Source organism: Schistocerca serialis, chromosome 1 (assembly GCF_023864345.2).
Source record: "Schistocerca serialis cubense isolate TAMUIC-IGC-003099 chromosome 1, iqSchSeri2.2, whole genome shotgun sequence".
NCBI classification, from domain to species: Eukaryota; Metazoa; Arthropoda; class Insecta; order Orthoptera; family Acrididae; genus Schistocerca; species Schistocerca serialis.
Genome location: NC_064638.1, coordinates 1,109,276,600 through 1,109,289,064, shown reverse-complemented (window position 1 = coordinate 1,109,289,064; position 12,465 = coordinate 1,109,276,600). Strand labels below are relative to the sequence as shown.

The window sequence follows — 12,465 nt, the reverse complement described above, 5'->3', positions numbered from 1 at the left end:
TAAAGACAGGAGGCTGGTGCCAAGTGTCAACTAGAATGCCCCCCCCCCCCCCCCCCCAACACACACACAATTTCTCAACATAATGTGGTTGACTTCAACATCTCTTTAATAACCTGTGCTATCTGCACCCTACTCCTTAACATCAGCATTCACAACCTGAACAGAAAGAAACTCTCCCTGCAACATATCCTCCATCCCTACAACCCCACTGCCCCCTGTCTTCAATCTCCATCAGTCCATATCTTGAAAGTGACCTCACTTGCTCTCCTGCTCCGAACAAATTTCAGCCCTCCCCCCTCCCCCTCAAGATCAACCTCATATTCTCCCTTCCACTTTCTTTCACCACTGCTCCTTTACCTGTCCTCACCTGTTACTCCATTTCCCTTACATTAGCTACTTCATCTTCCACTGTGGTCTACCTTTTTCTCAATGTTTCTCCTAGAAGTCCATCTACTTATCCCAAGCATACACCTAACATGTCTCACTCTAGCACAATCTTTTTTAATACTCCAAATGTCTACTTCCTTCATCTCTCAATCTCATCACTTTTCCATTTTCTGACCACCCAACCCAACCAAGGTTGCTTCTCCCTCCAATCAAACTGCAACATCAGTGTGTGTGTGTGTGGTCAGGCGTGCATGCAGAGATGGGTGCATGTTGTAGTCAAGAACTTCAGAGGGAGCACTAGGAAACATTAATGGACTGTAACGGGGGAAAGGAATGCAATAGAAGATGAATGAGTAGCATTGAGAGATGAAATAGGGAAGAACGCACAAAATCACACAGATAAAAAGACAAGGCATAGGACAAATCCCTGGATAACACAGGGGATATTGAATATAAATGATGAAAGGAAAAAATATAAAAAATGCAGCAACTGAATGAGGTGAAAGGGAAGGGAAAAAAGCTGTCTAAAAAATGAGACTGACGAAAGCTACAAAATGACTAAGCAGGAATGATTAGAGGAAAAATGCAAGGCTGTAGAAGCATGTAGGGGAATTATGTATGTCAACTATAAGAAAATTAATATAATGGAAGGAAACATTCCACGTGGGAAAAATTATATATCTATATGCAATATATATATATATATATATATATATATATATATATATATATATATATATATATATATATATATATATATATAAGAAAATTAAAGAGACATGTGGAGAAAACAAAAGCAACTGTATGAATATCAAGAACTCAGGTGGCAAGCCAGTACTAAGCAAGGATGGTAAAACTGTAAGGTGGAAGGTTCGAATAGAGGTCCATATAAGAGACAAAATTGAAGACAATATTATACAAAGAGAAAGGGAAGTGGGTGAAGGAGAGATGGAAGACATGAGATGAAAGAAGAATTTAACACGACACTTGACAGAACCAAGCTGAAACAAGCCCCCCAGAGTAAATTACATTCCCTCAGAATTATTGAGATTATTGGGAGAACCAGCTGTGACAAAATTATTCCACCTGGTATGCAAGATATGTGAGATAGGAAAAATTTCAGGTGGAATGTAACAATTCCAGCTAAAAAGAAGGCATGGTCACAAAATACTGACATGAATTATACACAGAAGAATGGAAAAAATGGTGGAAGCTGACCTCAGGGGAGATCAGTTTAGGTTCTGAAGAAATGTAGCAAAACACAAGGCAATACTGAACCTGAGACTTATCCTAGAAGATAGGTTAAAGAATAGCAAACCTCCTTTCATAGCATTTGTAGATTTACACAAAGCTTTTCTCAATGGCAACTGGCCTACAAACTTTGATGTTTTGAAGTTAACAAGGACAAAATACAGGGAATGAAAGGTTATTTCCAACTTGTACAGAAACCAGACTGCAGTTATAAGAGTTGAAGGATATGAAAGGGAAGTCTAAATTGCGAGGGGAGTGAGACATGGTTGTATCCTATTACCCAATGTTTTTCAATCCATACACTGTGCAAGATGTGAAGGAAATCGAGAAGAAATTTGGGTGGGGAATTAGTTTCGGGAAAAGAAATAAAAACTTTGAGATTTTCTGATGACATTTTAATTCTGTCAGAGGATGCAAAAGATTTGGAAAAACATTTGAACAGAATGGAGAGAGTCTTGAAAAGAGATTACAAGATAAACATGAACAAAAGTACAACACGGTAATGGAATGCAGTCACACTAATTCAGGCAATGCTATGGGAATTAGACTGAAGTAGTAGATCAGTTTTGCTATTTGATCAGCAAATATTTGATGATGGCTGAAGTAGGGAGGATATAAAATGCAGACCTGCAAAACTAAAAAAAGCATTTCTGAAAAAGATAAATTTATTAACATCTAATATCAGTTTAACAATATTATGAGAAGGAAAGTTGCTACTCACCATATAGCGGAGATGCTGATTCCCAGATAGGCTCAATAAAAAGACTTTCACAATTAAAGCTTTCGGCCACTGGCCTTCATCAACAACACACACACACACACACACACACACACACACACACACACACACACACACACAACTGCAGTCTGAGGCAACTTAAAACACGCTGCGAGCAGCAGCACCACCACATGATGGGAGTGGTGACTCGGTGGAGGGAAAGGGGGAGGGGTAGTATGGTGGGGGCGGCGGACACTGAAGTACTGCAGGTTAGATGGATGGCAGGAGAGAGTTGGGGAGGGGAGAGGTAGCAGAAAAGGAGAGAAGTAAAAAGACTGGGTTTGGTGGTGGAATGACAGCTGTTTAGTGCTGGAATGGGAACAGGGAAGGGTGGATGGGTGAGGACAGTGACTAACGAAGGTTGAGGCCAGGAGGGTTGCGGGAACATAGGATGTATTGCAGGGTAAGTTCCCACCTGTGCAATTCTGAAAAGATGGTGTTGACAAGAAGGATCCATATGGCACAGGCTGTGAAGCAGTTATTGAAATGAAGGACATCGTGTTTGGCAGCGTGTTCAGTAACAGGGTGTCCACTTGTTTCTTGGCCACAGTTGCTATTCACCATATAGTGGATATGCTGAGTCGCAGATAGGCTCAACAAAAAGACTTTCACAATTAAAGCTTTCAGCCATTGGCCTTCATCAACCACAGGCAAGCGCACACACACATGCGCGCTGCCCCCCCTCCCCTCCCCCCCCCCCCCCCCCCCCCCACACACACACACACACAACTACAGTCTCAAGCGACTGAAATCACACTGCGGCCAGCAGGTGATGTTAGTGACAGGACTGGAGTAGGTGATGGTGGGAGGATGTATGAGACAAGTATTGCATCTAGGTCTATTACAGGAGTATGAGCCATGGGGTAAGGGATTGGGAGCAGGGGTTGTGTAAGGATGGATGAGTATATTGTGTAGGTTCCATGGACAGCGGAATACCACTGTGGGAGGGGTGGGAAGGATAGTGGGCAAGACATTTCTCATTTCAGGGCATGACGAGAGGTAATCGAAACCCTGGCGGATAATGTAGTTCAGTTGATCCAGTCCTGGGTGGTACTGAGTTTTGTAGGTGGAAGTATCTGACAGCTGGTGGAGTACTTCTGCCAGGTAATCCTTGCAGTTCAAAACAAAAGTGGTGGTGCCTTTGTCTGCAGGTAGGGTTATAAGGTCGGGATCAGTTTGTAGGTGGTGGACTGTGGTTCCTCGCCTGTCCCCCATTTAACCTGCAGAACTTCACTGTCCGCCACCCCCACCATACTATCCCTCCCCCTCCCCACCCGAGCCTCCTCCTTACCACCACCCAGTCGCCACTCCCATCAAGCACTGGTGTTGCTGCTCACAGAGGGGTTTGTTGCCCAAGACTGCAGTCATGTGTGTGAGTTGAGTTGCGTTTGTGTTAGTGTGAATGCGAGTGTGACTGAGTGAGTGAGTGAGTGAGAGAGAGAGAGAGAGAGAGAGAGAGAATGGCCGAAAACTCTAATTCTAAAAATCTTTGTGTTGTGCCTATCTGTGACTCAGCATCTCTGCTGTAAGGTGAATAGCAAATTTCCTTCTCGTAATATTGTTACCTCCCCCCCCCCATGAACCATGGACCTTGCCGTTGGTGGGGAGGCTTGTGTGCCTCAGCGATACAGATAGCCGTACCGTAGGTGCAACCACAACGGAGGGGTATCTGTTGAGAGGCCAGACAAACGTGTGGTTCCTGAAGAGGGGCAGCAGCCTTTTCAGTAGTTGCAAGGGCAACAGTCTGGATGATTGACTAATCTGGCCTTGTAACAATAACCAAAACGGCCTTGCTGTGCTGGTACTGCGAACGGCTGAAAGCAAGGGGAAACTACAGCCGTAATTTTTCCCGAGGGCATGCAGCTTTACTGTATAATTAAATGATGATGGCGTCCTCTTGGGTAAAATATTCCGGAGGTAAAATAGTACCCCATTCGGATCTCCGGGCGGGGACTACTCAAGAGGATGTCGTTATCAGGAGAAAGAAAACTGGCATTCTAAGGATCGGAGCGTGGAATGTCAGATCCCTTAATCGGGCAGGTAGGTTAGAAAATTTAAAAAGGGAAATGGATAGCTTGAAGTTAGATATAGTGGGAATTGGTGAAGTTCGGTGGCAGGAGGAACAAGATTTCTGGTCAGATGACTACAGGGTTATAAACACAAAATCAAATAGGGGCAATGCAGGAGTAGGTTTAATAATGAATAGGAAAATAGGAATGCGGGTAAGCTACTACAAACAGCATAGTGAACGCATTATTGTGGCCAAGATAGATACGAAGCCCACACCTACAACAGTAGTACAAGTTTATATGCCAACTAGCTCTGCAGATGACGAAGAAATTGAAGAAATGTATGATGAAATAAAAGAAATTATTCAGATAGTGAAGGGAGACGAAAATTTAATAGTCATGGGTGACTGGAATTCGAGTGCAGGAAAAGGGAGAGAAGGAAACATAGTAGGTGAATATGGATTGGGCCTAAGAAATGAAAGAGGAAGCCGCCTGGTAGAATTTTGCACAGAGCACAACATAATCATAGCTAACACTTGGTTTAAGAATCATGAAAGAAGGTTGTATACATGGAAGAACCCTGGAGATACTAAAAGGTATCAGATAGATTATATAATGGTAAGACAGAGATTTAGGAACCAGGTTTTAAATTGTAAGACATTTCCAGGGGCAGATGTGGACTCTGACCACAATCTATTGGTTATGACCTGTAGATTAAAACTGAAGAAACTGCAAAAAGGTGGGAATTTAAGGAGATGGGACCTGGATAAACTGAAAGAACCAGAGGTTGTACAGAGTTTCAGGGAGAGCATAAGGGAACACTTGACAGAAATGGGGGAAAGAAATACAGTAGAAGAAGAATGGGTAGCTTTGAGGGGTGAAGTAGCGAAGGCAGCAGAGGATCAAGTACGTAAAAAGACGAGGGCTAGTAGAAATCCTTGGGTAACAGAAGAAATATTGAATTTAACTGATGAAAGGAGAAAATATAAAAATGCAGTAAATGAAGCAGGAAAAAAGGAATACAAACGTCTCAAAAATGAGATCGACAGGAAGTGCAAAATGGCTAAGCAGGGATGGCTAGAGGACAAATGTAAGGATGTAGAGGCTTATCTCACTAGGGGTAAGATAGATACTGGCTACAGGAAAATTAAAGAGACCTTTGGAGATAAGAGAACGACTTGTATGAATATCAAGAGCTCAGATGGAAACCCAGTTCTAAGCAAAGAAGGGAAAGCAGAAAGGTGGAAGGAGTATATAGAGGGTCTATACAAGGGCAATGTACTTGAGGACAATATTATGGAAATGGAAGAGGATGTAGATGAAGATGAAATGGGAGATATGCTACTACGTGAAGAGTTTGACAGAGCACTGAAAGACCTGAGTATGTATGTATGTATGTACGTATGAGACAGGCAAAATACCCTCAGACTTCAAGAAGAATATAATAATTCCAATCCCAAAGAAAGCAGGTGTTGACAGATGTGAAAATTACCGAACTATCAGTTTAATAAGTCACAGCTGCAAAATACTAACACGAATCCTTTACAGACGAATGGAAAACTAGTAGAAGCCAACCTCGGGGAAGATCAGTTTGGATTCCGTAGAAACACTGGAACACGTGAGGCAATACTGACCTTACGACTTATCTTAGAAGAAAGATTAAGGAAAGGCAAACATACGTTTCTAGCATTTGTAGACTTAGAGAAAGCTTTTGACAATGTTGACTGGAATACTCTCTTTCAAATTCTAAAGGTGACAGGGGTAAAATACAGGGAGCGAAAGGCTATTTACAATTTGTACAGAAACCAGATGGTAGTTATAAGAGTCGAGGGACATGAAAGGGAGGCAGTGGTTGGGAAGGGAGTAAGACAGGGTTGTAGCCTCTCCCCGATGTTGTTCAATCTGTATATTGAGCAAGCAGTAAAGGAAACAAAAGAAAAATTCGGAGTAGGTATTAAAGTCCATGGAGAAGAAATAAAAACATTGAGGTTCGCCGATGACATTGTAATTCTGTCAGAGACAGCAAAGGACTTGGAAGAACAGTTGAATAGAATGGACAGTGTCTTGAAAGGAGGATATAAGATGAACATCAACAAAAGCAAAACAAGGACAATGGAATGTAGTCTAATTAAGTCGGGTGATGCTGAGGGAATTAGATTAGGAAATGAGACACTTAAAGTAGTAAAGGAGTTTTGCTATTTGGGGAGCAAAATAACTGATGATGGTCGAAGTAGAGAAGATATAAAATGTAGACTGGCAATGGCAAGGAAAGCGTTTCTGAAGAAGAGAAATTTGTTAACATCGAGTATAGATTTAAGTGTCAGGAAGTCATTTCTGAAAGTACTTGTGTGGAGTGTAGCCATGGACGATAAATAGTTTGGACAAGAAGAGAATAGAAGCTTTCGAAATGTGGTGCTACAGAAGAATGCTGAAGATTAGATGGGTAGATCACATAACTAATGAGGAAGTATTGAATAGGATTGGAGAGAAGAGAAGTTTGTGGCACAACTTGACCAGAAGAAGGGATCGGTTGGAAGGACATGTTCTGAGGCATCAAGGGATCACCAATTTAGTATTGGAGGGCAGCGTGGAGGGTAAAATTCGTAGAGGGAGACCAAGAGATGAATACACTAAGCAGATTCAGAAGGATGTAGGTTGCAGTAGGTACTGGGAGATGAAAAAGCTTGCACAGGATAGAGTAGCATGGAGAGCTGCATCAAACCAGTCTCAGGACTGAAGACCACAACAACAACAATATTGTTACATTCCATCCTGGATTTTCTATTGTTTAATATCAGTTTACATGTTAGGAAGTTTCTTCTGAAGGCACTTGCCTGAAGCATAGCCTTGTATGGAGAGTGGATGATAAGCAGTTCAAACAAGAAGACCATACCATATTTGGTGGTCTTGAAGAATGCTGAAGATTAGATCAACAAACTGAGTAACAAATGAGGGGGTACGGAACCAAATTCAGCAAAAAAGAAATTTGCTAAAGAAGGGATTGATTGATAGAACACATTGCAAAGCCCCAAGGAATTGTCAGTTTGGTAAAGGAAGGAAGAAGTGTGTGTGTGTGGAGTGAGGTGGGGGTGGGGGCATGGAGGGGCATACAAATTGTAGAGGGAGGGAGAGTGGGACAGGGGGAGAGAGGAGGGAGAGGAGGAGGGAGAGGGAGGGATGGAGGGAGGGAGGGAGGTAGAGAAACTGGAATATAGTAAGCAGGTTTAAATGGATGTTGGTTGTGGTAGTTATGCAGAGATGATGAGGTTTGCCCAGGATAGCACTGCAGCAAACCAGTCTTTGGATTGAGAAGCAAATCAACAACACAGTATCCAAAAGATAAGACATTTAAATCTTAAATTATGTCGGTGTGAAATTTATTAAACCTGTGAGGCAAGAAAGAGGCTGCACGAGACGATGAGATGAAAATTAAGACTGACAGAGAGAGAGAGAGAGAGAGAGAGAGAGAGAGAGAGAGAGAGAGAGAGATACAACTAACCTTTTGCCTTAAATAAACAATGAAGAGAAAAAAGCATCCTTATTTCTAATAATATATGTGTGATAATTACATGTCTACAGCTTTTTCATATTTATTGAATTCTTCTGGTACCCTCTTTTTCAGCTCCTGTAGTATTCTAACTCTCCAAGGTTTTGAGAGTTCAAGATCAGCTGTTGATAAGTTTTCCACAAACCTAGAAAAGTAGCAACCACATTACATCAGAAAGTTTTTAAACAGTAACATGACATTCATTTAGTAATAGATAATAAATACAACTTTTAAATATTCTGTCTAGTATGAAAATACAGGGTGTCCATCAATTATCTTTACAACTTAGGACTTAACGAATGGTTTCAACATCTGATATGATAACTCCCAAAAGTTTTATTTATCTTCCAGGTGATGCAATTTTGACACAAAATTAGACTTGAAACCTGATAAAATGTGGACCTATAGGAGAAGGCTCAGAGTGTGGCTTGGTTCATACAGACAGTCACTGATACCCCAGTGCAATGGAACTTTAAAACATGGTATGGGAGGTAAACACTGTCCTGACCAACTATTCAGGGTTGGTATACACCATTTATGGAAACTGGTAGCATTCTCCATAACAAGGGGCAGGTCACCCATCTGTTTTAGATGCCAATGTGGACACGGTATAGCAGGTGTATCGAAGGAGTCTGAAAAAATTGGTGCATACAGTGGCCAGAGAGTTGGAAATAGGACGATCAATAGTGTACAACATCTTACATAAGAGACTACGGCTATATCCCTACAGGGTACAGCTGCTTCAGGCACTAAAGCCTATGGACTAAGATCAGTGTGAGCAGTTTGCATTGGATATGCTAGGCAAGACATGAGCAAACAATAAGTTTTTGGAAAGATCTGTTTCTCCGATGAGGCAACGTTTCATGTATCTGGTAAACTGAATCATCATAATTTCATATATGGTTCTCACAGCATCCTCATGTTACACATGAAATGGAAACAGTCCCAAGGTCAATGTTTGGTGTGGACTGGTGCACAACTGTAACAGTGGTCCATTATTTTTCATTGAATCTGCCATCAACAGTAACGTTTATTTGACATGTATGAGAGTTTGCTTAGTCACAGTTGTAACACCTGCTACCTGATGTCTTATTCCCCTAGTCCCCAAGTTTCTGGGTAGGTAGATTGACAAGATGGTTAATGGCCACCATGATCCCCTGACCTCACACCACCAGACTTTTTCCTGTGGGGCTTTGTGAAGGATCTGGTGTAAAGGATCTGGTGTACTGAACCAAGATTACGCCTTCACAGACAGGCATTACCACCAGACCTAGTCCGCAAATAGATCTCCCATGCCATTTCCCCTCACAACCCTCAATTCTCCCACCACCCCCAAAACCCAGTCACAAAGGAGTGTCCCCTTCATCACCCAGTACCATCCCAGACTGGAAGAACTGAACCACATCCTTCGCCAGGGCTTTAATTACCTATTATCTTGCCATGAAATGAGGGAATCCTACCAAAGATATTTCCCACCTCACCTAAAGTGGTGTTCTGTTGCCCACCCGACCTCCATAACATCCTAATCCATCCCTATGCCATTCGCCACCCCAACCTCTTGCCATAAGGATCATATCCCTGTGGAAGACCCATGTGCAAAAACCTGCCCAATCCACCCACCCATCACTTCCAAATCCAGTCCTACCACAGGTTTATCCTATCCCATCACGGGCCAGGCCACTTGTGAAAGCAGCCACGTTATTTACCAGCTCTGCGGCAATCATTGCACAGCTGGTTGGTAGTCATTACCAACCAGTTGCTCACCAAGATGATCAGCCACTGCCACACTATGGCCAAGACCACTCTGTGGCACAACACACAGCTGAACACAGCACACTTGATTTCAATGGCTGCTTCACTATCTGAGCCATCTGGATCCTTCCATCCATCGCCAGCTTTTCTGAACTGCACACATGGAAGTTATACTAACAACATTTTCTCCACTCCCGTAATTATCCCAGCCTCAATCTACAGTAACATACTGTCCGCACACCCACCACCCACCAGTTTCCATCCCCTCTGTCCTATCATCTTCTCCCCATTCTCACCTCCCACTCTGTTTATTTTCAGCCCTCTGCCAATGCATCTGCCTGTCTATCCCCACTCTTCTCCTTTTTTTGTTTCTTTTTTCCTCACCTCCCTGCTCCACAATCTCTTGATGCAGTGCTTGTTGGCAGTCACTCCACCAGACAGCATTCGTCTCTCTCCCCACCCGTATGCTACCATCCCTCCCCCTTCCCCTCCACCTCCACATAGTGTGAGTGTTATGAATAACCCTTTATTGTGGTAAAAAAGGCTACATGAGGTGTGCGGTTAGGGGGGATGCACACACTTTGAATAAGCATATAGAGTGGGAACAAGACAGACCAATTAACATCAATGAATTACTGTCCAAATTTGAGAAAGCACAGTATTTTAGCACGATGGACCTGACTGATGGGTATCGGCAAATTCGGTTACATCCTGATTCAAAGAAATATACAGCGTTTCTATTTGATGGGAAATCATATCACTTTAATGTGTTACCATTTGGACTAAATATCTCGGTACCCGTGTTTATATGCGTGCTGGACGAGGTGTTAGGGAGGGAACTGTTAAGAGAATTAATAATATATGTGGATGATATCCTTATAATCTCCGCTACATGGGAAGAACATTGTAAAACCTCAAGGAAAACCCTGAAAAAATTTAAAGAAAACGGTGTTACAGTAAAATTATCAAAATTGCATTTTGCGAGGCAAGAGCTTAAGTTTTTAGGGCATATTGTGGGAGTACAGGGAATTAAGACAATTGAAGGGATTTATCGGAATGGCTGGATATACGAAGTCTGGAGCTGACCGACCCACGACATCTGTGTTTATTACAGAAGGGAATACCATGGAGTTGGGACCAAGAGGCTAATGATGCGTTTGAAAATGTGAAAAAAGCACTGCTAGAATCACCTATACTACACCATCTGGTTTTGGGTGAGCCATTTAAAATTTCAACAGATGCATCCGACTATGGAACAGCGGAACTTTTTCAAGGAGAATGGGGTCTGGAAAGAACAAATCACAGATCTATAGCTTTTGCTAGCTGAAGTGTTAACAAACATGAATTAAACTATACGGCTACAGAGAAAGAACTATTAGCGGTAGTATGGAGTATCCAAAAATTCCAAACGTTAATATAGAGATCCATGTATATACAGATCATCAAGCTCTATCTTTTTTAATGAGTAGCCGCTTATTACATGGTAGATTAATGCGCTGGATGTTGTTCCTACAGGAATATGACATTAAAATACAGTATGTAAAAGGTTCTGAGAATATTGTACCTGACACTTTGCCTAGATTACCTGTAGATATGAAACACCTAAAACGTATAGAAGGACCCGGCATAATTTTTGCAATTAATTTTACAACAATAGAATAACAGGGTACAAGAAATGGCTCAAAGAATAACTGACAATATCCATCATGATTCCTACTTTACAGAAATATGCGCTATGTGTAATAGAAAATCTTTACCTCCTAATCAAGCAGAGAAATGGAAAATTATAGGGCAAAATTTATTTTGGAGAGACAGTATAACATCTCGACGGTGGCATTTATGCATTCAAAGTTGATGGAGAACAAAAACGTGTGGTATGTCCATAAAGTGTATGGACACTTTGGAATAAAAAAAAATGTATAGGCCTCATGAACAAGTTTTATTATTTTAAAAAGTTGGGACATAAGGTATCATCTTTAATTAGAACTTGTGAAACCTGTCAGAAAGTAAAAGAGAGTAACACTAATGTTAGATACAAAACGTATCCAATCATTCCTAAGGCATTACACGATCTTACAGCAGCAGACTTCTTCAGACCAATTCCGAAAGGAAAAGGAGGAGTGGCATACATTTTTGTTCTGATAGAGTGTTGGTCTAAGTATATTAAGTTGTATCCTATTAAGAAATCAAATACACCAACAGTGATACACTGTTTGCAACAATACTTTATCGAGACGGGCAAAACAAAATGATTCCTCTACGATAATGGACCACAATTTGTAACAACTTCAAAGAATTCTTAGCAGGGGAAGATATTTGCCAGGTATTAATCTCCAACTATAATCTGTCTTCGAACCCATGTGAAAGGGTTATGAAAGAGGTTGGGAAATTATGCCGTACATACTGCCATGAAAAACATATGTCATGGGCAACAAAATTTAATGTCTTTGAGCTTATTTCAAATGAATTACCACATTTATCAACTGGATTAACACCTTTGGAAGTAATAGGTAAACCTTTTGAGGGGGAACCTCTTATTAAATATTCCACTGTTGATTACCAACTTAATCAAACAATAGTTTCTAAGAACTTGGTTGAAAGAGCTCAACGATGAGTGAGTAAACATAACGAGAAGGCTGTTGAACCTAAGTATAATGTTAATGACCTAGTCTTAGTAAAACAGCATCTTCAGAGCTTTTTCAAAAGTATGAGAGACCTTATCGAGTGCAAACGGTGGTACA

At 41.5% G+C, this 12,465-nt stretch overlaps 1 protein-coding gene across 1 annotated transcript in view; it reads right to left on the bottom strand.

Annotated features, from left to right (window-relative positions):
- Positions 1–12,465, bottom strand: part of LOC126416695 (tectonin beta-propeller repeat-containing protein) — a 206,377-nt gene that overhangs the window by 100,540 nt on the left and 93,372 nt on the right. Inside the window, exon 10 of the mRNA XM_050084501.1 lies at positions 7,995–8,117. Within this exon, the coding sequence (XP_049940458.1) occupies positions 7,995–8,117 (123 nt within the window). The remainder of the gene's footprint in view (positions 1–7,994; positions 8,118–12,465) is intronic.